At 32.2% G+C, this 26,691-nt stretch overlaps 2 protein-coding genes across 2 annotated transcripts; both read right to left on the bottom strand.

Annotated features, from left to right (window-relative positions):
• Positions 1-1,620: 1,620 nt before the first annotated feature.
• Positions 1,621-10,612, bottom strand: LOC148278117 (uncharacterized). Its single transcript, XM_088231840.1, has 3 exons — positions 10,519-10,612; positions 9,525-9,794; positions 1,621-5,271 (listed from the first exon to the last, which is right to left on the bottom strand). Exons 2-3 carry the CDS (start codon positions 9,784-9,786, stop codon positions 3,758-3,760), a joined length of 1,776 nt encoding a protein of 591 aa, XP_088087966.1. The 5' UTR covers positions 9,787-9,794; positions 10,519-10,612; the 3' UTR covers positions 1,621-3,757.
• A 3,644-nt stretch (positions 10,613-14,256) lies between these two features.
• Positions 14,257-22,426, bottom strand: LOC148278116 (uncharacterized). Its single transcript, XM_088231835.1, has 4 exons — positions 22,003-22,426; positions 21,010-21,279; positions 15,560-17,206; positions 14,257-14,285 (listed from the first exon to the last, which is right to left on the bottom strand). Exons 2-4 carry the CDS (start codon positions 21,269-21,271, stop codon positions 14,257-14,259), a joined length of 1,938 nt encoding a protein of 645 aa, XP_088087961.1. The 5' UTR covers positions 21,272-21,279; positions 22,003-22,426.
• Positions 22,427-26,691: the final 4,265 nt, after the last annotated feature.

The following is a 26,691-nucleotide window of genomic DNA, read 5'->3' as shown; positions in this document are numbered from 1 at the left end:
GTGCAACTCGGTTATAAGCTTAGACTATACCATGTCTGCATAATATATAAGTGTGAAAGCACTACAATTAATTATATAAGTCGAGGACCTGTAAATATGTTAATGTTAACAGCTCCCCGGGGAGTTGAATCTAGTCCTTGTCTACAAAAATTTGGACACACTCAAAATATTGTTACATAGTTTTAAATTAAAGTCCTGCTGAGTTGCATACATAGGTACAACTCGTCAGCAGCTTCTTATGGATTGCTACGATTATTCACACTAACCTACATTAATAATAATTTTACTTGAAAAACATTACATATTACATTATGAAAAATTAAAAACTATATAACTATACAAAAAACTTTTTTCTAATAACCATAATTTGATCAAACGTCGCACTCCTGTATACAACTCAGTATTTTTAATGTTGTTTGGTAACTTGCTAAATATTTTAGCTATACTGTATTGCAGTGTCCTTTTATTTATTTATTTATTTTATTTTATAAACATAAACGGCAAATCTGCATTTTACAAACATTTATAATATTAACATATTTGGCTCCATTTTTTTATTTTCTTTTAAACATGAATTTCCTTATACCCAAGATTTATATATAAAAAAAAATTAAACCAAAAGTTGAACAAGATTTATATTTAAAAAATTATACAGCATATTCAGCAGAAAGTTTAAATAATAAAACATTCTACCGTAAAACAACAAGAAAATCATAAGTTCTGTTTCCCACAGCTAGGCAAAGTGAACAAAAAACTGTATACATATATATTATGAAATGCATGAATAAATAAATATAATTACCATTCACCATCTTTGAAAAAGTTCAAAAGGTTTGTTCTACAGGAACAATACCCTACACTAAATATATCAGATACGTGGGAATAAGTATTGCTGATTTCATGAAGTCTATTGAATACGGCATTACAAGTATACACTGTCCGTGAATTGTTGCTACAAAACGGTGGCACCTGTCTAGTCATTCTTCCAGGCACCCTGAAGTTGTTGATGAGAGATGGTAGTTCAGGGCAATCCTATATTGAATTTACAATTTTGAATAAATTTAAAAGGTCTATAATTATTCTACTATTGTTAAGTTTTAACAAATTTAATGTTTTTAGCAAAAAATTATAATTTAAAAGTTCATGACTGATTCTAAGTTTAAAATTTATATACCGTAAGACTTTTTTTTGGACTCTTTCAAGAGAATTTTGGTGACAGTTGTGTTGCCATATTTATTGCAATATCTAGGAACAGCTAGCTCTAGTAAACATACTAGTAAACCTGGTGTTGTAATCATGTACCAACTTGTGTTTATACTCGGAGTGCGACGCATGCTGACAAATTAAGTTGTACCAAAGTAGAGCCCCAACAGATAATTTATTTACAGATTTATTCATCAATGATATTGAAATATTGTGTCTCTGGCGGTATACATCTTTATGTAATAGCAATTTGATCATAGACTTTTGCAAAGTTTGAATAGAATTAATATTAGTTTTACTTGATAACCCCCAGGAAGTTATAGCGTATCATATAATTGATTCAGAGAGATAAATAAATAATTCGTAAAGTATTAACAAGGAGATAATATTTTAATATGTTTTATTTTATTTGGGAAATCAACATTTCTACATACATATTTATAGTAAACAAACAGATATAGTGTATAAACTCAGAACTAATGACAGATGTCCACAAAGTATACAAAGTTAGTAAAGAAAATATACTTCATATTAAATAAATACATTTAAGTTTATACATATCAAATTTTTATTTTCATGTACTCGTTAATATTTTTCAATAATCAAAGTTTTTTTTTAAGAACAGTAAGCTATTGTAAATTGGGTGGGATTAGGACAAGGATGCTTGAAGAGAGGATAAGGAGGGGAAGGGAGATGTACATATTTATTATTATAATACATAATGCATTTTTACTGTAAATTTTAAATCTGACAGAGTGATGTTTGTGTAATCTATATCTTTAAATTTTGTATTGTACACTAAAAAAGTCCTACGAAAAAAAGCATTTTTACATACAATGTTTTACTTATTGGTACATAAAACAGGTGGTACCGTCTACAAATCCTGGCTGGCACATGTATCGTTATTAAACTAAGTAGCTCTGTACAGTCTACTATTCGTGTCATAATTTTGTGAAGCTGTAGTTGGTCCGCACACACTCTGCGGTGCTGTAGAGAAGTGATTCCATGGTAGGTGGAGGCAGTGAGAGTTTATACATAAGAAATACCGGTTTTGTATTTTAGGTACTTTATAAATCTGTTTTGAATATTTTTTATTCTTGTTATATATATGGCATACTTGGGATTCCATATCTGAGATGCGTATTCCAAATGGTTTCTGACAAACGTATAATATAATGAAATTAGGGCCTTTGGATTATCAAAGTGTTTACTCATTCGACTTATGAAACCTAAGATGCTCAATGCTTTGGAGGCAATTTTATTGATATGCGATTCAAAAAGTAGTTTTGAGTCTAAAACAACCCCAAGATCTTTAATTTCGCGCTTTCTCATTAGTACATTATTGTTTAGTTTGTAAATCAAGAGTTTTTCTTTTCATTTGTAAGACTCAAACATAATGGAGCTCTGTGTGATCTCAAGTTGAGGATATTGCTGATGTTTTTAATTAGAACATTGTGAAATCTTTACCTGAACCTGTAATCTTGCATCAAGGTTTTCATAAATTTAATGTAAATCTTAAAAACTGCAAGATTGAGTCATTTTCTGTGAGTAAATTAAAAATTGTTATACAAAAACCAATTTTAATTTTTACCATTCAAAAATAATGTAAGAATATCCGACCACATTTTAGAAAGTTTTATTGATTTAATTTGCCAGCGTTTTGTAATATATGAAGATATAATAATTATGAAGACTTATTTTTTATTTTAAATGTTTTTTGTATAAATATTTTTAACAGTCTAAAGAAAAAAATAAAACATACACAATATTATGAATTATGTACATAAAATACAATTTCAAAGTATAGTTAATCTAGCAAATAATTGCACTGCTCTACAAAAAAATAAAGATCGTGTTTTTTTCTACATACACATTTAAAGAAAAATCGTTTTGGGGGCAAGCTCCCTTAATTACGAAAATCGCATCAGAACTGAAATGGTTTGTAAAAAAAAATTATTGGCTTATGCATAGTCAAACACGAACAAATTAAAAGGATTAGAGATAAACTCCTCTTTGGTTTTGTTAAAAATCCAATTATGTGCCAACCCTGGCTCACAAATCCACATTGTATAGAGAAATTGAGGTAATCGTTGACAATTTTGCCCACCGGTATTTTTCATTGATTTTATAATGATGATGCCTCAATAATGCTATTGTTTAAACATAAACAGTTTTTTTCGCCCAAAAAGTAGTAATAAACCGTATGATAAGGATGATAAAACCTAAAATAACAGTTATTTACCAAGTGGGCAAAATTGTCAACAAATGGAGATAATTTTGCCCAGCATGTTTTGTCTTCTAAAATTGCATAAATAAAAGAAAAGCAAACGTTTTGTATTTGTGAAAAATCTCAGAATAATTAGTATCACTATTCAACAAAATGGATAGGAGTAGTCCTATACAAAAAAATTATGATATTGTAAGTTTGTTCAAACTGGGCAAAATTGTCACGTTTGACGGTATGGTTTTTAATCACTTGCACATGAACTACTATATATTAATACTAGCACTGAGTTAGCTAGCGTCTTTTTAACCGAATTTTTTGTACGCGTTTTTATTTGCACTCTGAGCTTAAGAATGGTTTCTCACTAGTATGAGTCAACATGTGAATTTTTAAAGTATTTCTACGTGAACATTTATATTGGCACTCTAAGCATGAGAATGGTTTCTCACCAGTATGAGTCAACATGTGAATTTTTAAGGTATTTCTACGTGAACATTTATATTGGCACTCTAAGCATGAGAATGGTTTCTCACCAGTATGATTCAACATGTGATGTTTTAAATCGCATTTACGTGAACATCTGTACTTACACTCTGAGCAATTAAATGGTTTTTCCCCAGAATGAGTGAACAAGTGACTTTTTAACTGACTTCTTTGTGTACATTTGTATTTGCATTCTGAGCATGAGAATGGTTTCTCAGCTGAATGAGTAAACATGTGAGATTTCAAACTCATTTTATTTGAACATTTATATTGGCACTCTGCGCATGAGAATGGTTTCTCACCAGTATGCGTAAACATGTGGGATTTTAAATTACCTTTGTGTGTAAATTTATATTGGCACTCTGAGCATGAGAATGGTTTTTCCCCAGAATGAGTCAACATGTGTCTTTTTAACTGAAATCTTTGTGCACATTTATATTTGCACTCTGCGCATGACAATGATTTCTCACCAGTATGCGTAAACATGTGGGATTTTAAACTACCTTTTTGTGTAAATTTATATTGGCACTCTGAGCATGGGAATGGTTTTTCCCCAGAATGAGTCAACAAGTGTCTTTTTAACTGAATTCTTTGTACACATTTATATTTGCACTCGGAGCATGAGAATGGTTCCTCAGCTGAATGAGTAAACATGTGAGATTTCAAACTCATTTTATTTGAACATTTATATTGGCACTCTGCGCATGAGAATGGTTTCTCACCAGTATGCGTAAACATGTGGGATTTTAAATTACCTCTTTGTGTACATTTATATTGGCACTTTGAGCATGAGAATGGTTTTTTACCAGAATGAGTCAACAAGTGTATTTTTAACGCAACTTTTTGTGTACATTTATATTGGCACTCTGAGCATGAGAATGGTTTCTCACCCGTATGATTCAACATGTGGGATTTCAAACTACTTCTGCGTAAACATTTATACTGGCACTGTGAGCAAGTGAATGGTTTCTTACCAGAATGAGTCAACAAGTGTATTTTTAACGTACCTTTTTGTGTACATTTATATTGGCACTCTGAGCATGAGAATGGTTTCTCACCAGTATGAGTCAACATGTGGGATTTTAAATAACTTCTGCGTAAAAATTTATACTGGCACTGTGAGCAAGTGAATGGTTTCTTACCAGAATGAGTCAACAAGTGTATTTTTAACGCACCTTTTTGTGTACATTTATATTGGCACTCTGAGCATGAGAATGGTTTCTCACCAGTATGAGTCAACATGTGGGATTTTAAATAACTTCTGCGTATACATTTATACTGGCACTGTGAGCAAGTGAATGTTTTTTTACCAGAATGAGTCAAGAAGTGAGTCTTAATATCCTTTTGCCCCGCTTGTAAACCTGAAACGACGACATAAATATTTGAACTATACTTCTTCCAAGTGTATCAAAGAATAATAAATGCAATAAAGATTTTTCCAACCAGCAGACAAGAAATGGAGACAATTTCAGATGTAGAAAACTGTTGTGTGGCTTGCTTTGTGATCTAATTAAATTACATATCTTTCTTTCAAATGGATGCTTTATAAATTTGTCTCAGGGTACTCGACATGTTATCATTTTCGGAGATCCCGATAAACGGAATATTTCATTGAAAATTTTCCAATACACCTAAAAATATGACACAATTTTTTTCTTATGTGTTAAAGTTTACTTGAAGATTACGAAAAAAATGTTGTTATATTCAAAGTAGTTGCCGAGATTTTCATTGATTAACTGGAATTTATAAATGAATGAAAATTTTTTCCACATTTTTTTTATCCATGCACATGAACTGTAAATAAATAGAAGAAATTGTACTTGTTGGTAGTAAAAAAATGTATTCAAAAGTGAATTTTTCCACATTTCCTCATTTCAAAATAGATGAGACAGAAATTCTATTCATAACTTAGGTATTATTTATTTATTTATTGATTTACACGCCCAATGGGCTTTTACATATTTTAGAAATTACATTTAAGTGCAGCAGTGAAACATAAGTATGTAAATTTGGTTAAAATAAAAGGTAACATAAGAAAAGCTAAAAGATACAATAATAAGTAAAAATCAGAAAATGTACCAATATAGGTATATGGTACATAGAAAAATATTTTAAAAATTTACATATGAAAACATACACGCATACATATACATACATATAAGTTTATACATTATTAAAGAGATACATGAGAAAAAGAAATAGTAAATAAAGAAAAATATTAAGAAATTTTACATAAATTAATTTATAACTATTTGAATACTTAACCTATATTTATATAAAGGCAGACAAAATATATCAACTTCACCATACTCGTTACCTAGCCGGTGTAGTCTAGGTATTGGTGAATTGTAATAATAATTGTGACTGCCAGGAGATTCAAAAAATAACGTTAGCTGCCGAGTATTTCGAAGAGGTACTTTCAAGCTGATAACACTAGTTAATTCCGGGACGTCCAATACGCCCATTCGCTATTTTATATAAATTTAATAAGTCATTTATAATTCTTCTTTTACATAGAGTTGACATATTTAGTGTACATAATAAATTATCATAATCAATATTTTCAGCGGGTATATTAAGTTTGTAATTGATGAATCTAAGGAATTTACGTTGTACTCTTTCTAACTTTAAAATATGAACATTGTAATAAGGTGACCAAATTGTTGAATTGAATTCTAAATTACTTCTAACCAAGGCAGTAAATAGCACTTTGAGGGTAGTGATGGAATTAAAATCCTTTACAGTTCGCTGCAAATATCCAAGACATTTCATTGCCTTATTAGTGATGGTATCAATGTGAGGAATAAATGTCAATTTTTCGTCAAAAACTATCCCCAAATCCTTTATTTGTGTAACTCTTCCCAGATTGATATTATTAATGTTGTGATCGAATACTATGGGTTTTTTACTTCTTGTAAATGATATTACACAACACTTGTCGACATTTAAATAAAGTTCATTTTTCTGGCACCAGTTGTACAGCCTTACCAAATTAGACTGAAGAACTCCACAATCGGTATCAGAGGTAACAGTTTTTGAAATTTTAAGATCGTCGGCAAAGAGAAGAATGTCTACTTTCTCAAATATCGACACAATGTCATTAACAAACAAAGAAAACAGTACTGGTCCCAGGTGGGAGCCTTGGGGTACCCCACTAGATGCCTCAAACTGATACGAGTTATAACCGAATACTTTTACTAAGATTTTCCTTGATGACAGGTAGCTTTTAAACCATTCCAAGATATTACCAGTAATTCCCAATGAACTAAGTTTGTGTATTAAAATTGTATGAGAAACCTTGTCGAACGCTTTACTAAAGTCAGTATAAATTGTATCAGTCTGATGACGTCTCTCCATTGATGTGATCAACCGATTCTGATGCAACATAAGGTTTGTAAGAGTTGATCTACCAGTTATGAAACCATGTTGTAACGGAGTGATAACTTTACTAATTTCGTTGGTGAACTTAGTTAGCAAAACAGATTCCAGTAACTTTGGAATGGCTGACTGAATACAAATGGGTCGGTAATTGGAGACGTCAGTTTTATCTCCTTTTTTATAAATGGGGGTTAAGTATGAGATCTTCCATTTCTTGGGAAAGTTTCCAGTTTTCAAGGACAAGTTTAAAAATTTTGTAAGTGGACCAGTTAAAGAGGGACAACATTGTATAAGAAGAAGTGTAGGGATATTGTCTGGCCCAGCGCTTTTTTTTGGATCTAAGGCACAAATCCCCTTTTTTACATCAGAATCAGTAAATACACAGTCGTTAAAATCAATTAAATCTGTATTATCAATACTGTGTAACCTAGAATTAGAAGTAGAACTATAAACACTGCTAAAGTAATCAGCAAATAAATTGGCAACTTCCTGTGGTGTGTCTGCCATTTTGCGTTTGTAATACACTGTGGACGGAATTCCAGATTCCCTACTGTTAAGAATCTTGGAAAATTTAAAAATATGTTGCGGCTTAGATGCAGCCTTGACTTCAAATTTACTTATACAGTCTTGATAACAGGTTTTAGAAAGCTGCTTAGACAAAATTCTCAATTTCGAAAATTCTTCATAATCTTTAATGTCTCGAGACCTTTTAAAATTACTATGAGCAATCTTTTTATGTAGTATAACTTCAATAAGTTTTTTACTAAACCATTTAGGAAAATGACTTGCTATGAATTTAGTTTTAGGCACAGATGACTCAATGGCAGTATCAAGGATATGATAAAATTGTGCAATTATATCGTCTACATTTAAATTTTGATTTAAAAAGTAATTATAATTCATAAGCATTTAGGGTGGCACAATCAGGTTAACGAAGTTAGTCGTATATAGCAGTTTGCACTCACTTAAAAGATTACATAATTTCTTGCCAATTAACGTTAAGCAAGCATTAATCTAGAGCTTACTTCTTCCACTCCTTGACTATGCGGATGTATGTTATCCAGATGCTTACTCTGAATTACTTGATAAGTTAGAACGATTGCAGAATATTTGTATACGTTATATCTTTGATCTTCGCAAATTTGAACACAAAACCGAGTATCGCACGCAACTACATTGGCTATGAACAAATTATGTCATCTTTATTAGAAGTGCAATGGGTTAAATTGATATTATTTATTATTACTTCTTCATTTTATTTTTTTGCTACTATAATTATTGTAATACATAAAGAAATCTATTTTAGATTAAAATGTAATAAGTTATACAAATGTATTGTAAATGTCATTTTGGTGTATTCAACATTATTATTTTTTGTTTTGTCGTCATTGGTGATCCACGGTGTTGTGTTATTATTTTTAATTTTTATCAAGTGTACATATATTATGAAATCTTTTTCTGTTTGTAAACTGAAAATAAATAAATGTCGCAATATCTTTTTCCAAAGAGGTTTTTGCATGTTTCATTGATTATGAGAGAGCATTTGGCAGGGTAAAACATTCTAATTTGATGGAAATGTTGAGGGAGTGTAATATAGACACCAAAGATCAAATGTTTATCCAAAACCTATACTGGTTCCAAACAGCTGAAATCAGGCGCGGAAACGAAATATCAGATGAATTTTTAAAAATCACACTCACGAAGGATGGGACACTAAAAATAAAATAAAATACTTAAACTCATTAAAATAGCATTATATCAACTCATTAGTTAACCCGATTTTTTTTCGATAATGATCCTTAATATAAAAATTAACTTTATTTAATTTACTTTCATATAACTTTGAATTATATATCCTTACCTCTGTTTTGTATAAATACATTGAACTCCTTAATAAAGATACCAGTCTCGAAGATGTCGCGAAAGCGATGAAACCGGTCACTGGATATTCCAAATTTGTGGATTAAAGTATCACTCGTCTTTTATTTATATAATAATAGTTATATTAATGTTTTAGTCAAAGATTTTTTTTTTATTTGTGGCGGACCATCACTAAATACATTAATATCCTGTTCCACGCCATTACACAACCTCGACAAAATAAGGAATTACAGTGCGCAGTATTATTGTTCAACACTGGTAGGGAAAATGTCGAGGGAAGCAGTTGTACAGCGGAGGACAGTCAGCTCGTGCCTGGACCATGTTTATATTCGCGACAGAGAGAAGTTTTACTTACTTGAGGCCATTTCGTTTCTACGAGACGAATCCAAACATTCTTGTTTGATGTCAGGATAATCAATGTCCATCTCCGTGAATATAATTATATCACTGGTTATCCTAGGCAGGTCAGTACTGGTCCCCGGTTCAGCCTTCACGGTATCAACACCTGGCTCCTCACTTCCGTGGGAACATGGTGCCCCTTCCCCAGTGCGGAGAATATCTCCTTCTACATCGCCAATCCCCGGTTCAGCCTTAATATTCACCGAAGCTATTTCCATTGCTTTTCCTTCAAAAAATACAATTAAATATCTGTATAATATTAAAGTAAAGATGATAAAAATTATACAATTTAGAATTTTAAAAAATTTAATGCAAAAGCACATTCGTTCCATTGGCGAATGATATTGAACAACGAGACAAGTTTAGTACCACGCGTCAATGCAAGGAGTGCTCTCCCAACATTTTTTTATTTATTAATATACACGGAACGCAGGGCCTTCTACTATACTAAAAAAAGTGTGTAGAAGCAAACACTTTAAATACAGAAAACGAAAAAAGTTTATACATTCATATTATAACATAGCGGTTTCATTCAACGAGCATGCTTACACATTATGATTAAATCAACATGTGCATTTAAAAATATTAAAAGTTAGAGAAAGGTTAAACTGACGAAATAATGTTTATTTGTCATAAATGGAATACCCAACGAAAGATTGTGTATTAAATGTAATCGACCTTAAGATAAAAGAACTCCGGTCGGATACACATTTGCCTTCAAGATGTGTCCGGGAAGTCAGATAATAAAATGAATTATTGGACAATCATCGCGGATACTATATATTATTATTCAACGAAGCCATCAAACAAGAAAGAAGAAAAAGAAGGTCAATCTGTAAACCTAACAAGTCGGGTTTTCTCTCATCCGCCATACCGAGCTGGGCGGGGCCCACACGTGAAAGAAAAGCCATATGTATTGTTTTACTTTACATACTGGAATTATTACTTACTTTTGTATTTAAAAACTTCGTTTTTTCGTCAAGTTTTATTGTAATTCACGTATGTTGTTTCCTTGATGTACGAACGTGCCGGCCAGTGCTTGACAGGAGAACCACAGATAAAATCGAATGTGATAGATCCACGAACAAAAGAAATTACTACTCTACTTGTTTATGGCCGCTAATTACGAAAATTTAAATCCAAACGATGAGAACATAGTCTCGAACCACAAGATGCACCCGAGTACAGCTGAATAAAATCCGACACATCCCGGTGCTAAAGATTTGGCCAAATTTTGGCTGAAACTCATTTTATTGGCCGAATCATTCATGTTTAAGTAACATGTATTCAGCACATAAATATAAACATATTTATATAAAAACAATTATTAATTTTATACATTAAATTAGCTAGGAATTCATATTGAAATAGTTGTAGTCGTTTTTTGTGTTATTATTTTATTCGTTTAGAATTACTTATACTTTAAAAGATAAAAAATCTTCATCTAAGTACTATTTTTTTTCTTTATTGAAATTTTTTTCACATAAGCATTCCTTTAAACAATCTTTTTAATACAATTTTATTTTTGGTATGTATATATATTTACATATTTAAACACACACAATTCTGGGTTTTTTATCCCAAGGGGGAGTAGGTATATTATTATTTATATCACTACAGAGATGGGTAGAATTTTTGTTTCAAGATTATGGATATTCGAGCGTTTACAGGGCTTATGACCTGTCATAGGTTGGGTTCAAGTGGCCACTTTTATGTAGAATTCTACAACATTCCCCATTCCGCTTATTAGCGAATATCCATATCGGTGACATTTTTGGTTTTAGTATATATGTCATGAAACAGTGAAAGCTTTCGCTAGCGCGTTTGGAGCGCCATCTATGTATTTGATATTGAGGTTAAGTAAAAAATTCTACCCATCTCTGTAGTGATATAAATAATAATCTTTTTAATTCCCACCAAACTGCAAAAGTAGTTTTTTGCAGGGATTTCTCTCTTTAAACATTTTGGCAACACAATATAATAATGTATTCATAAAAATATAAAAAAATCTTAAATTTATCAATAAAATAAAAGTTTAAAAAAATTAAATACAAGTAAAGTAAAGTCTTTTTTGATACCGAAACATATAAAAAAATAACAAAGAAACACTTTTTTGACACGTTTTAAATTTCACATTCATACATCTCGTCATACATGCCCTTCGGTTCTGTGTGCTTTTGACATGACCAGACTTAAGATTTTGGTTTATCTGATCATGCCACGTCTTCCTTGGTCGTCCTCGTCTCACGTTGTCGTTCATTTTCGCCATATATACTCGTTTTACCATTCTTTCGTCGTCCATTCGTTCTACGTGACCAAACCCTCTCATAGAACCTTCCTTAATTTTATCAATTATACTTGACTCATATTTACACTCTAGCTTGATTTCATTATTCGTAACCCTTTTATACATTGATTTCCCACACATTTGTCTAAGAGATCGCATTTCAACCGCGTTCACTCGGCTTTCATCCTTCCTCTTCCAGTTCCATGTTTCACTTCCATACATAAGTGTTGGAACTAAAACTCCGTTGTGCACTGCCAGTTTAGCTTCGATTGACATTAGAACAGGCTATAATGGAATTAATCAATAAAAAAATAATTTTAAGCTTATTAGAAAGGTAGACAAAATTAAACACAATTTGTTAATTAATTTTTATATTGTTTTATTAGCCATACAGCTTAATACAAAAAGTTATGACATAAAAATTACACTAAAGCCTTCATTATTGCCTCAATCAAAAATACTCCAATGCTTTTTAGAAAATCATTATTTTATTAAATAGGCTAAAAATTAGATATGAACTATTAATCCATTTGGTACATAATTGAGTAAAAACCTTAATATGCTTTAGTTCATTTGGCAAGTTGTTATAAAAGTTAATTCTCTTCGTGAATTTGTCAAATTGAATACTGGGATTAGATTTTATCTATTGACGGCTTCTTAAATACGTAATACGGCATTACAAGTATACACTGTCCGTGAATTGTTGCTACAAAACGGTGGCACCTGTCTAGTCATTCTTCCAGGCACCCTGAAGTTGTTGATGAGAGATGGTAGTTCAGGGCAATCCCATATTGAATTTACAATTTTGAATAAATTTAAAAGGTCTATAATTATTCTACTATTGTTAAGTTTTAACAAATTTAATGTTTTTAGAAAAAAATCATAATTTAAAAATTCATGACTGATTCTAAGTTTAAAATTTATATACCGTAAGACTTTTTTTTGGACTCTTTCAAGAGAATTTTGGTGACAGTTGTGTTGCCGTATTAATTGCAATATCTAGGAACAGCTAGCTCTAGTACAGCCATACTAGTAAACCTGGTGTAATCATGTCCCAACTTGTGTTTATACTCGGAGTGCGACGCATGCTGACAAATTAAGTTGTACCAAAGTAGAGCCCTAACAGATAATTTATTTACAGATTTATTCATCAATGATATTGAAATATTGTGTCTCTGGCGGTATACATCTTTATGTAATAGCAATTTGATCATAGACTTTTGCAAAGTTTGAATAAAATTAATATTAGTTTCACTTGATAACCCCCAGGAAGTTATAGCGTATCATATAATTGATTCAGAGAGATAAATAAATAATTCGTAAAGTATTAACAAGGAGATAATATTTTAATATGTTTTATTTTATTTGGGAAATCAACATTTCTACATACATATTTATAGTAAACAAACAGATATAGTGTATAAACTCAGAACTAATGACAGATGTCCACAAAGTATACAAAGTTAGTAAAGAAAATATACTTCATATTAAATAAATACATTTAAGTTTATACATATCAAATTTTTATTTTCATGTACTCGTTAATATTTTTCAATAATCAAAGTTTTTTTTTAAGAACAGTAAGCTATTGTAAATTGGGTGAGATTAGGACAAGGATGCTTGAAGAGAGGATAAGGAGGGGAAGGGAGATGTACATATTTATTATTATAATACATAATGCATTTTTACTGTAAATTTTAAATCTGACGTAAGTGATGTTTGTGTAATCTATATCTTTAAATTTTGTATTGTACACTAAAAAAGTCCTACGAAAAAAAGCATTTTTACATACGATGTTTTACTTATTGGTACATAAAACAGGTGGTACCGTCTACAAATCCTGGCTGGCACATGTATCGTTATTAAACTAAGTAGCTCTGTACAGTCTACTATTCGTGTCATAATTTTGTGAAGCTGTAGTTGGTCCGCACACACTCTGCGGTGATGTAGAGAAGTGATTCCATGGTAGGTGGAGGCAGTGAGAGTTTATACATAAGAAATACCGGTTTTGTATTTTAGGTACTTTATAAATCTGTTTTGAATATTTTTTATTCTTGTTATATATATGGCATACTTGGGATTCCATATCTGAGATGCGTATTCCAAATGATTTCTGACAAACGTATAATATAATGAAATTAGGGCCTTTGGATTATCAAAGTGTTTACTCATTCGACTTATGAAACCTAAGATGCTCAATGCTTTGGAGGCAATTTTATTGATATGCGATTCAAAAAGTAGTTTTGAGTCTAAAACAACCCCAAGATCTTTAATTTCGCGCTTTCTCATTAGTACATTATTGTTTAGTTTGTAAATCAAGAGTTTTTCTTTTCATTTGTAAGACTCAAACATAATGGAGCTCTGTGTGATCTCAAGTTGAGGATATTGCTGATGTTTTTAATTAGAACATTGTGAAATCTTTACCTGAACCTGTAATCTTGCATCAAGGTTTTCATAAATTTAATGTAAGTCTTAAAAACTGCAAGATTGAGTCATTTTCTGTGAGTAAATTTAAAATTGTTATACAAAAACCAATTTTAATTTTTACCATTCAAAAATAATGTAAGAATATCCGACCACATTTTAGAAAGTTTTATTGATTTAATTTGCCAGCGATTTGTAATATATGAAGATATAATAATTATGAAGACTTATTTTTTATTTTAAATGTTTTTTGTATAAATATTTTTAACAGTCTAAAGAAAAAAATAAAACACACAATATTATGAATTATGTACATAAAATATAATTTCAAAGTATAGTTAATCTAGCAAATAATTGCACTGCTCTACAAAAATATAAAGATCGTGTTTTTTTCTACATACACATTTAAAGAAAAATCGTTTTGGGGGCAAGCTCCCTTAATTACGAAAATCGCATCAGAACTGAAATGGTTTGTAAAAAAAAATTATTGGCTTATGCATAGTCATTCACGAACAAATTAAAAAGATTAGAGATAAACTCCTCTTTGGTTTTGTTAAAAATCCAATTATGTGCCAACCCTGGCTCACAAATCCACATTGTATAGAGAAATTGAGGTAATCGTTGACAATTTTGCCCACCGGTATTTTTCATTGATTTTATAATGATGATGCCTCAATAATGCTATTGTTTAAACATAAACAGTTTTTTTCGCCCAAAAAGTAGTAATAAACCGTATGATAAGGATGATAAAACCTAAAATAACAGTTATTTACCAAGTGGGCAAAATTGTCAACAAATGGAGATAATTTTGCCCAGCATGTTTTGTCTTCTAAAATTGCATAAATAAAAGAAAAGCAAACGTTTTGTATTTGTGAAAATTCTCAGAATAATTAGTATCACTATTCAACAAAATGGATAGGAGTAGTCCTATACAAAAAAAATATGATATTGTAAGTTTGTTAAAACTGGGCAAAATTGTCACGTTTGACGGTATGGTTTTTAATCACTTGCACATGAACATTTATACTAGCACTGAGTTAGCTAGCGTCTTTTTAACCGAATTTTTTGTACGCGTTTTTATTTGCACTCTGAGCTTAAGAATGGTTTCTCACTAGTATGAGTCAACATGTGAATTTTTAAAGTATTTCTACGTGAACATTTATATTGGCACTCTAAGCATGAGAATGGTTTCTCACCAGTATGAGTCAACATGTGAATTTTTAAGGTATTTCTACGTGAACATTTATATTGGCACTCTGCGCATGAGAATGGTTTCTCACCAGTATGAGTCAACATGTGAATTTTTAAGGTATTTCTACGTGAACATTTATATTGGCACTCTAAGCATGAGAATGGTTTCTCACCAGTATGATTCAACATGTGATATTTTAAATCGCATTTTCGTGAACATCTGTACTTACACCTTGAGCAATTAAATGGTTTTTCCCCAGAATGAGTGACCAAGTGACTTTTTAACTGACTTCTTTGTGTACATTTGTATTTGCATTCTGAGCATGAGAATGGTTTCTCAGCTGAATGAGTAAACATGTGAGATTTCAAACTCATTTTATTTGAACATTTATATTGGCACTCTGCGCATGAGAATGGTTTCTCACCAGTATGCGTAAACATGTGGGATTTTAAATTACCTTTGTGTGTACATTTATATTGGCACTCTGAGCATGAGAATGGTTTTTCCCCAGAATGAGTCAACATGTGTGTTTTTAACTGAAATCTTTGTGCACATTTATATTTGCACTCGGAGCATGAGAATGGTTCCTCAGCTGAATGAGTAAACATGTGAGATTTCAAACTCATTTTATTTGAACATTTATATTGGCACTCTGCGCATGAGAATGGTTTCTCACCAGTATGCGTAAACATGTGGGATTTTAAATTACCTTTGTGTGTAAATTTATATTGGCACTCTGAGCATGAGAATGGTTTTTCCCCAGAATGAGTCAACATGTGTCTTTTTAACTGAAATCTTTGTGCACATTTATATTTGCACTCTGCGCATGACAATGATTTCTCACCAGTATGCGTAAACATGTGGGATTTTAAATTACTTTTTTGTGTAAATTTATATTGGCACTCTGAGCATGGAAATGGTTTTTCCCCAGAATGAGTCAACAAGTGTCTTTTTAACTGAATTCTTTGTACACATTTATATTTGCACTCGGAGCATGAGAATGGTTCCTCAGCTGAATGAGTAAACATGTGAGATTTCAAACTCATTTTATTTGAACATTTATATTGGCACTCTGCGCATGAGAATGGTTTCTCACCAGTATGCGTAAACATGTGGGATTTTAAATTACCTCTTTGTGTACATTTATATTGGCACTTTGAGCATGAGAATGGTTTTTTACCAGAATGAGTCAACAAGTGTATTTTTAACGCAACTTTTTGTGTACATTTATATTGGCACTCTGAGCATGAGAATGGTTTCTCACCCGTATGATTCGACATGTGGAATTTCAAACTACTTCTGCGTAAACATTTATACTGGCACTGTGAGCAAGTGAATTGTTTTTTCCCAGAATGAATCAACAAGTGTCTTTTTAACGCACCTTTTTGTGTACATTTATATTGGCACTCTGAGCATGAGAATGGTTTCTCACCAGTATGAGTCAACATGTGGGATTTTAAACTACTTCTGTGTAAACATTTATACTGGCACTGTGAGCAAGTGAATTGTTTTTTCCCAGAATGAATCAACAAGTGTCTTTTTAACGCATCTCTACGTGAAAATTTATACTGGCACTCTGAGCATGAGAATGGTTTCTCACCAGTATGAGTCAACATGTGGGATTTTAAATAACTTCTGCGTATACATTTATACTGGCACTGTGAGCAAGTGAATGTTTTTTTACCAGAATGAGTCAAGAAGTGAGTCTTAATATCCTTTTGCCCCGCTTGTAAACCTGAAACGACGACAAAAATATTTGAACTATACTTCTTACAAGCGTATCAAAGAATAATAAATGCAATAAAGATTTTTCCAACCAGCAGACAAGAAATGGAGACAATTTCAGATGTAGAAAACTGTTGTGTGGCTTGCTTTGTGATCTAATTAAATTACATATCTTTCTTTCAAATGGATGCTTTATAAATTTGTCTCAGGGTACTCGACATGTTATCATTTTCGGAGATCCCGATAAACGGAATATTTCATTGAAAATTTTCCAATACACCTAAAAATATGACACAATTTTTTTCTTATGTGTTAAAGTTTACTTGAAGATTACGAAAAAAATGTTGTTATATTCAAAGTAGTTGCCGAGATTTTCATTGATTAACTGGAATTTATAAATTAATGAAAATTTTTTCCACGTTTTTTTTATCCATGCACATGAACTGCAAATAAATAGAAGAAATTGTACTTGTTGGTAGTAAAAAAATGTATTCAAAAGTGAATTTTTCCACATTTCCTCATTTCAAAATAGATGAGACAGAAATTCTATTCATAACTTAGGTATTATAATTCATAAGCATTTAGGGTGACACGATCAGGTTAACGAAGTTAGTCGTATATAGCAGTTTGCACTCACTTAAAAGATTACATAATTTCTTGCCAATTAACGTTAAGCAAGCATTAATCTAGAGCTTACTTCTTCTACTCCTTGACTATGCGGATGTATGTTATCCAGATGCTTACTCTGAATTACTTGATAAGTTAGAACGATTGCAGAATATTTGTATACGTTATATCTTTGATCTTCGCAAATTTGAACACAAAACCGAGTATCGCACGCAACTACATTGGCTATGAACAAATTATGTCATCTTTATTAGAAGTGCAATGGGTTAAATTGATATTATTTATTATTACTTTAACACACTAGAAATATAGGATTTCCGTTGTTTCATTTAGTTCTAAAGTTTATCCTAATAATTAAAAGAATTTAAGTTAAAATTAACTAGATTGCCTTGTAATATTATGTTGAGAGGAAGGGGTATATAATAATGAAAGAGTGCTTGATCAAATTCCCATGTAGGTTTTATAGTCTTTTAACAAATAAAGGTCTTAAGTTAATTCTTAATACTACGGACTTATAACTAAACTTAATACTACCAAAAAAACGATCTGGAGGCAGCAGCATCTAGCTGCGGCGAGGGCGCGCGGTTAGCGCGTAGGCAGCGTCGTGTCTGTGGACGACGCGTGGAGCGGCGTGTTGCAGGCGGAGTTGTTTGCGGCGGCAGCGTCCAGCTGCGGCGAGGGCGCACGGTTAGCGCGTAGGCGGACGTCTTGTCGACGACGCGTGAGGCTGCGTGTTGCAGGCGGAGTTGTTTGCGGCGGCAGCGTCCAGCTGCGGCGAGGGCGCACGGTTAGCGCGTAGGCGGACGTCTTGTCGACGACGCGTGAGGCTGCGTGTTGCAGGCGGAGTTGTTTGCGGCGGCAGCGTCCAGCTGCGGCGGGGATGCGTGGTTAGCGCGTAGGCGGACGTCTTGTCGACGACGCGTGAGGCTGCGTGTGGCAGGCGGAGTTGTTGTTTGCGGCGGCAGCATCCAGCTGCGGCGGGGACGCGTGGTTAGCGCGTAGGCGGACGTCTTGTACATGGCTGCAGGCGGCCACGTGGTGAAAGCTGGCAGACTGGGCCAGAGAACTTCGGAGATCAAACGAAGGACTGGGACAAGTCCGAGTACTTGTCCCGCGACGAGTTTCGCGACTTTCTTCTCTGTGTGTTGACACCCGACTGATCTTCGACTGATACTCAACTAAAACTTCCCTCAACTAATAACTTCCCTCGACTGAAAAAAACTTCGGAGGTCCGGAGACCTGCCACTCAACTAAAAAAAACTTAAGGGCTGTGGCCCATTTTATAGACCCACCCGATCGTGTCTGTCTCCTTTCCCCCTCACACATATAGCACAATTAGAATGTTGTCCTTTTTCAACCCTTATTACTACACAAATCTTACATCTAAACTTATATCCAACAAAACTATAATAATAATTATATTTATAATTAACTTACACTAACTTAATTAAATCAACTTAAATACAAACATGGAGATTAAGATATAATTTATTTATAATTTCGCCTCGTGGTTGATGGTTGATAGAGGTTCCTGGACCGGAACCTGAAGCGTAAGCTGATCGCCTTACCTTCTATGTAAATGGGAATCACTTGACGAACTGATCCGGTGCTATATGCACCACCGAGTGCGGATAGAGAAATAAGGATGAATAAAAATATACATGTCGAATAAACGTCGGGTTCGATTCCCGGCAAGGAAGATGTGAAATATTGATTTTTAATTTAAATTCTAGGCTGCAATGTTTTTATCGTTCCTTGATTGGAACCCGAAGCGTAAAACTGACCATCTTGCCTCCATACATATGAGTGACCGGAATATCTGTCGACCGTGTTAGTACCCTATGCATCTTTCGGCATGCAGATAATCCGAGCAAGGTTTTTCACGTTCCGAAGACGGGAAGTTTTACATTTTATGATGGGGTAGGATTAAGTCCGGTCCCTTGGAAGAATTTCGGGATTTACTTCGTTGTACGGAGTCGTGTTTTATTGACCTCTGTTAATAAGTGCAAAAACCCAAGTATTTAACCGTGGCTAGTTGCAAGGAATTTACTTTAGCTTTCAAAATTTACCAAAACGCACGTGTATGATTATTTATCACTATCAGCATCCTTAGTTAAAACCCAATTTTATTATTTACTTATTTTTTGCCAATGTTTTTATGGGTAAACACCGCTTTGGTGTTTTTCCATACATCAACTTCTTCATTTTATTTTTTTGCTACTATAATTATTGTAATACATAAAGAAATCTATTTTAGATTAAAATGTAATAAGTTATACAAATGTATTGTAAATGTCATTTTGGTGTATTCAACATTATTATTTTTTGTTTTGTCGTCATTGGTGATCCACGGTGTTGTGTTATTATTTTTAATTTTTATCAAGTGTACATATATTATGAAATCTTTTTCTGTTTGTAAACTGAAAATAAATAAATGTCGCAATATCTTTTTCCAAAGAGGTTTTTGCATGTTTCATTGATTATGAGAGAGCATTTGGCAGGGTAAAACATTCTAATTTGATGGAAATGTTGAGGGAGTGTAACATAGACACCAAAGATCAAATGTTTATCCAAAACCTATACTGGTTCCAAACAGCTGAAATCAGACGCGGAAACGAAATATCAGATGAATTTTTAAAAATCACACTCACGAAGGATGGGACACTAAAAATAAAATAAAATACTTAAACTCATTAAAATAGCATTATATCAACTCATTAGTTAACCCGAATTTTTTTCGATAATGATCCTTAAGATAAAAATTAACTTTATTTAATTTACTTTCATATAACTTTGAATTATATATCCTTACCTCTGTTTTGTATGAATACATTGAACTCCTTAATAAAGATACCAGTCTCGAAGATGTCGCGAAAGCGATGAAACCGATCACTGGATATTCCAAATTTGTGGATTAAAGTATCACTCGTCTTTTATTTATATAATAATAGTTATATTAATGTTTTAGTCAAAGATTTTTTTTTATTTGTGGCGGACCATCACTAAATACATTAATATCCTGTTCCACGCCATTACACAACCTCGACAAAATAAGGAATTACAGTGCGCAGTATTATTGTTCAACACTGGTAGGGAAAATGTCGAGGGAAGCAGTTGTACAGCGGAGGACAGTCAGCTCGTGCCTGGACCATGTTTATATTCGCGACAGAGAGAAGTTTTACTTACTTGAGGCCATTTCGTTTCTACGAGACGAATCCAAACATTCTTGTTTGATGTCAGGATAATCAATGTCCATCTCCGTGAATATAATTATATCACTGGTTATCCTAGGCAGGTCAGTACTGGTCCCCGGTTCAGCCTTCACGGTATCAACACCTGGCTCCTCACTTCCGTGGGAACATGGTGCCCCTTCCCCAGTGCGGAGAATATCTCCTTCTACATCGCCAATCCCCGGTTCAGCCTTAATATTCACCGAAGCTATTTCCATTGCTTTTCCTTCAAAAAATACAATTAAATATCTGTATAATATTAAAGTAAAGATGATAAAAATTATACAATTTAGAATTTTAAAAAATTTAATGCAAAAGCACATTCGTTCCATTGGCGAATGATATTGAACAACGAGACAAGTTTAGTACCACGCGTCAATGCAAGGAGTGCTCTCCCAACATTTTTTTATTTATTAATATACACGGAACGCAGGGCCTTCTACTATACTAAAAAAAAGTGTGTAGAAGCAAACACTTTAAATACAGAAAACGAAAAAAGTTTATACATCCATATTATAACATAGCGGTTTCATTCAACGAGCATGCTTACACATTATGATTAAATCAACATGTGCATTTAAAAATATTAAAAGTTAGAAAAAAGTTAAACTGACGAAATAATGTTTATTTGTCATAAATGGAATACCCAACGAAAGATTGTGTATTAAATGTAATCGACCTTAAGATAAAAGAACTCCGGTCGGATACACATTTGCCTTCAAGATGTGTCCGGGAAGTCAGATAATAAAATGAATTATTGGACAATCATCGCGGATACTATATATTATTATTCAACGAAGCCATCAAACAAGAAAGAAGAAAAAGAAGGTCAATCTGTAAACCTAACAAGTCGGGTTTTCTCATCCGCCATACCGAGCTGGGCGGGGCCCACACGTGAAAGAAAAGCCATATGTATTGTTTTACTTTACATACTGGAATTATTACTTACTTTTGTATTTAAAAACTTCGTTTTTTCGTCAAGTTTTATTGTAATTCACGTATGTTGTTTCCTTGATGTACGAACGTGCCGGCCAGTGCTTGACAGGAGAACCACAGATAAAATCGAATGTGATAGATCCACGAACAAAAGAAATTACTACTCTACTTGTTTATGGCCGCTAATTACGAAAATATAAATCTAAACGATGAGAATTTAGTCTCGAACCACAAGATGCACCCGAGTACAGCTGAATAAAATCCGACACATCCCGGTGCTAAAGATTTGGCCAAATTTTGGCTGAAACTCATTTTATTGGCCGAATCATTCATGTTTAAGTAACATGTATTCAGCACATAAATATAAACATATTTATATAAAAACAATTATTAATTTTATACATTAAATTAGCTAGGAATTCATATTGAAATAGTTGTAGTCGTTTTTTCTGTTATTATTTTATTTGTTTAGAATTACTTATACTTTAAAATATAAAAAATCTTCATCTAAGTACTATATTTTTTCTTTATTGAAATTTTTTTCACATAAGCATTCCTTTAAACAATCTTTTTAATACAATTTTATTTTTGGTATGTATATATATTTACATATTTAAACACACACAATTCTGGGTTTTTTATCCCAAGGGGGAGTAGGTATATTATTATTTATATTACTACAGAGATGGGTAGAATTTTCGTTTCAAGATTATGGATATTCGAGCGTTTACAGGGCTTATGACCTGTCATAGGTTGGGTTCAAGTGGCCACTTTTATGTAGAATTCTACAACATTCCCCATTCCGCTTATTAGCGAATATCCATATCGGTGACATTTTTGGTTTTAGTATATATGTCATGAAACAGGGAAAGCTTTCGCTAGCGCGTTTGGAGCGCCATCTATGTATTTGATATTGAGGTTAAGTAAAAAATTCTACCCATCTCTGTAGTGATATAAATAATAATCTTTTTAATTCCCACCAAACTGCAAAAGTAGTTTTTTGCAGGGATTTCTCTCTTTAAACATTTTGGCAACACAACATAATAATGTTTACATAAAAATATAAAAAAATCTTAAATTTATCAATAAAATAAAAGTTAAAAAAAATTAAATACAAGTAAAGTAAAGTCTTTTTTGATACCGAAACATATAAAAAAATAACAAACAAACACTTTTTTGACACGTTTTAAATTTCACATTCATACATCTCGTCATACATGCCCTTCGGTTCTGTCTGCTTTTGACATGACCAGACTTAAGATTTTGGTTTATCTGATCATGCCACGTCTTCCTTGGTCGTCCTCGTCTCACGTTGTCGTTCATTTTCGCCATATATACTCGTTTTACCATTCTTTCGTCGTCCATTCGTTCTACGTGACCAAACCCTCTCATAGAACCTTCCTTAATTTTATCAATTATACTTGACTCATATTTACACTCTAGCTTGATTTCATTATTCGTAACCCTTTCATACATTGATTTCCCACACATTTGTCTAAGAGATCGCATTTCAACCGCGTTCACTCGGCTTTCATCCTTTCTCTTCCAGTTCCATGTTTCACTTCCATACATAAGTGTTGGAACTAAAACTCCGTTGTGCACTGCCAGTTTAGCTTCGATTGACATTAGAACAGGCTATAATGGAATTAATCAATAAAAACATAATTTTAAGCTTATTAGAAAGGTAGAGAAAATTAAACACAATTTGTTAATTAATTTTTATATTGTTTTATTAGCCATACAGCTTAATACAAAAAGTTATGACATAAAAATTACACTAAGGCCTTCATTATTGCCTCAATCAAAAATACTCCAATGCTTTTTAGAAAATCATTATTTTATTAAATAGGCTAAAAATTAGATATGAACTATTAATCCATTTGGTACATAATTGAGTAAAAACCTTAATATGCTTTAGTTCATTTGGCAAGTTGTTATAAAAGTTAATTCTCTTCGTGAATTTGTCAAATTGAATACTGGGATTAGATTTTATCTATTGACGGCTTCTTAAATACGTAATACGGCATTACAAGTATACACTGTCCGTGAATTGTTGCTACAAAACGGTGGCACCTGTCTAGTCATTCTTCCAGGCACCCTGAAGTTGTTGATGAGAGATAGTAGTTCAGGGTAATCCCATATTGAATTTACAATTTTGAATAAATTTAAAAGGTCTATAATTATTCTACTATTGTTAAGTTTTAACAAATTTAATGTTTTTAGAAAAAAATCATAATTTAAAAATTCATGACTGATTCTAAGTTTAAAATTTATATACCGTAAGACTTTTTTTGGACTCTTTCAAGAGAATTTTGGTGACAGTTGTGTTGCCATATTAATTGCAATATCTAGGAACAGCTAGCTCTAGTACAGCCATACTAGTAAACCTGGTGTAATCATGTACCAACTTGTGTTTATACTCGGAGTGCGACGCATGCTGACAAATTAAGTTGTACCAAAGTAGAGCCCTAACAGATAATTTATTTACAGATTTATTCATCAATGATATTGAAATATTGTGTCTCTGGCGGTATACATCTTTATGTAATAGCAATTTGATCATAGACTTTTGCAAAGTTTGAATAAAATTAATATTAGTTTCACTTGATAACCCCCAGGAAGTTATAGCGTATCATATAATTGATTCAGAGAGATAAATAAATAATTCGTAAAGTATTAACAAGGAGATAATATTTTAATATGTTTTATTTTATTTGGGAAATCAACATTTCTACATACATATTTATAGTAAACAAACAGATATAGTGTATAAACTCAGAACTAATGACAGATGTCCACAAAGTATACAAAGTTAGTAAAGAAAATATACTTCATATTAAATAAATACATTTAACTTTATACATATCAAATTTTTATTTTCATGTACTCGTTAATATTTTTCAATAATCAAAGTTTTTTTTAAAGAACAGTAAGCTATTGTAAATTGGGTGATATTAGGACAAGGATGCTTGAAGAGAGGATAAGGAGGGGAAGGGAGATGTACATATTTATTATTATAATACATAATGCATTTTTACTGTAAATTTTAAATCTGACAGAGTGATGTTTGTGTAATCTATATCTGTAAATTTTGTATTGTACACTAAAAAAGTCCTACGAAAAAAAGCATTTTTACATACGATGTTTTACTTATTGATACATAAAACAGGTGGTACCGTCTACAAATCCTGGCTGGCACATGTATCGTTATTAAACTAAGTAGCTCTGTACAGTCTACTATTCGTGTCATAATTTTGTGAAGCTGTAGTTGGTCCGCACACACTCTGCGGTGATGTAGAGAAGTGATTCCATGGTAGGTGGAGGCAGTGAGAGTTTATACATAAGAAATACCGGTTTTGTATTTTAGGTACTTTATAAATCTGTTTTGAATATTTTTTATTCTTGTTATATATATGGCATACTTGGGATTCCATATCTGAGATGCGTATTCCAAATGGTTTCTGACAAACGTATAATATAATGAAATTAGGGCCTTTGGATTATCAAAGTGTTTACTCATTCGACTTATGAAACCTAAGATGCTCAATGCTTTGGAGGCAATTTTATTGATATGCGATTCAAAAAGTAGTTTTGAGTCTAAAACAACCCCAAGATCTTTAATTTCGCGCTTTCTCATTAGTACATTATTGTTTAGTTTGTAATCAAAATCAAGAATTTTTCTTTTCATTTGTAAGACTCAAACGTAATGGAGCTTTGTGTGATCTCAAGTTGAGGATATTGCTGATGTTTTTAATTAGAACATTGTGAAATCTTTACCTGAACCTGTAATCTTGCATCAAGGTTTTTATAAATTTAATGTAAATCTTAAAAACTGCAAGATTGAGTCATTTTCTGTGAGTAAATTAAAAATTGTTATACAAAAACCAATTTTAATTTTTACCATTGAAAATAAATTAAGAATATCCGACCACATTTTAGAAAGTTTTATTGATTTAATTTGCCAGCGATTTGTAATATATGAAGATATAATAATTATGAAGACTTATTTTTTATTTTAAATGTTTTTTGTATAAATATTTTTAACAGTCTAAAGAAAAAAATAAAACATACACAATATTATGAATTATGTACATAAAATACAATTTCAAAGTATAGTTAATCTAGCAAATAATTGCACTGCTCTACAAAAATATAAAGATCGTGTTTTTTTCTACATACACATTTAAAGAAAAATCGTTTTGGGGGCAAGCTCCCTTAATTACGAAAATCGCATCAGAACTGAAATGGTTTGTAAAAAAAAATTATTGGCTTATGCATAGTCAAACACGAACAAATTAAAAGGATTAGAGATAAACTCCTCTTTGGTTTTGTTAAAAATCCAATTATGTGCCAACCCTGGCTCACAAATCCACATTGTATGGAGAAATTGAGGTAATCGTTGACAATTTTGCCCACCGGTAATTTTCATTGATTTTATAATGGTGATGCCTCAATGATGCTATTGTTTAAACATAAACAGTTTTTTTCGCCCAAAAAGTAGTAATAAACCGTATGATAAGGATGATAAAACCTAAAATAACAGTTATTTACCAAGTGGGCAAAATTGTCAACAAATGGAGATAATTTTGCCCAGCATGTTTTGTCTTCTAAAATTGCATAAATAAAAGAAAAGCAAACGTTTTGTATTTGTGCAAATTCTCAGAATAATTAGTATCACTATTCAACAAAATGGATAGGAGTA

Source organism: Micrasema longulum, unplaced genomic scaffold (genome assembly GCF_059751315.1).
Source record: "Micrasema longulum isolate JH-2025_06_02 unplaced genomic scaffold, ASM5975131v1 h1tg000927l, whole genome shotgun sequence".
NCBI classification, from domain to species: Eukaryota; Metazoa; Arthropoda; class Insecta; order Trichoptera; family Brachycentridae; genus Micrasema; species Micrasema longulum.
The sequence above is the reverse complement of the archived record's forward strand: the minus strand, read 5'-3'. Positions and strand labels throughout refer to the sequence as shown.

Bases quoted from the DNA above. Each gene is read 5' to 3' on its own strand.
- LOC148278117 (XM_088231840.1), bottom strand. From the start codon at position 9,786: ATGGAAATAGCTTCGGTGAATATTAAGGCTGAACCGGGGATTGGCGAT. The intron at 5,272-9,524 runs GTAAGTAAAACT...TCGTCGTTTCAG, and splicing joins TAGAAACGAAATGGCCTCAA to GTTTACAAGCGGGGCAAAAG.
- LOC148278116 (XM_088231835.1), bottom strand. From the start codon at position 21,271: ATGGAAATAGCTTCGGTGAATATTAAGGCTGAACCGGGGATTGGCGAT. The intron at 17,207-21,009 runs GTAAGTAAAACT...TCGTCGTTTCAG, and splicing joins TAGAAACGAAATGGCCTCAA to GTTTACAAGCGGGGCAAAAG. The intron at 14,286-15,559 runs GTGAGAAACCAT...GCAAGATTACAG, and splicing joins TCACATGTTGACTCATACTG to GTTCAGGTAAAGATTTCACA.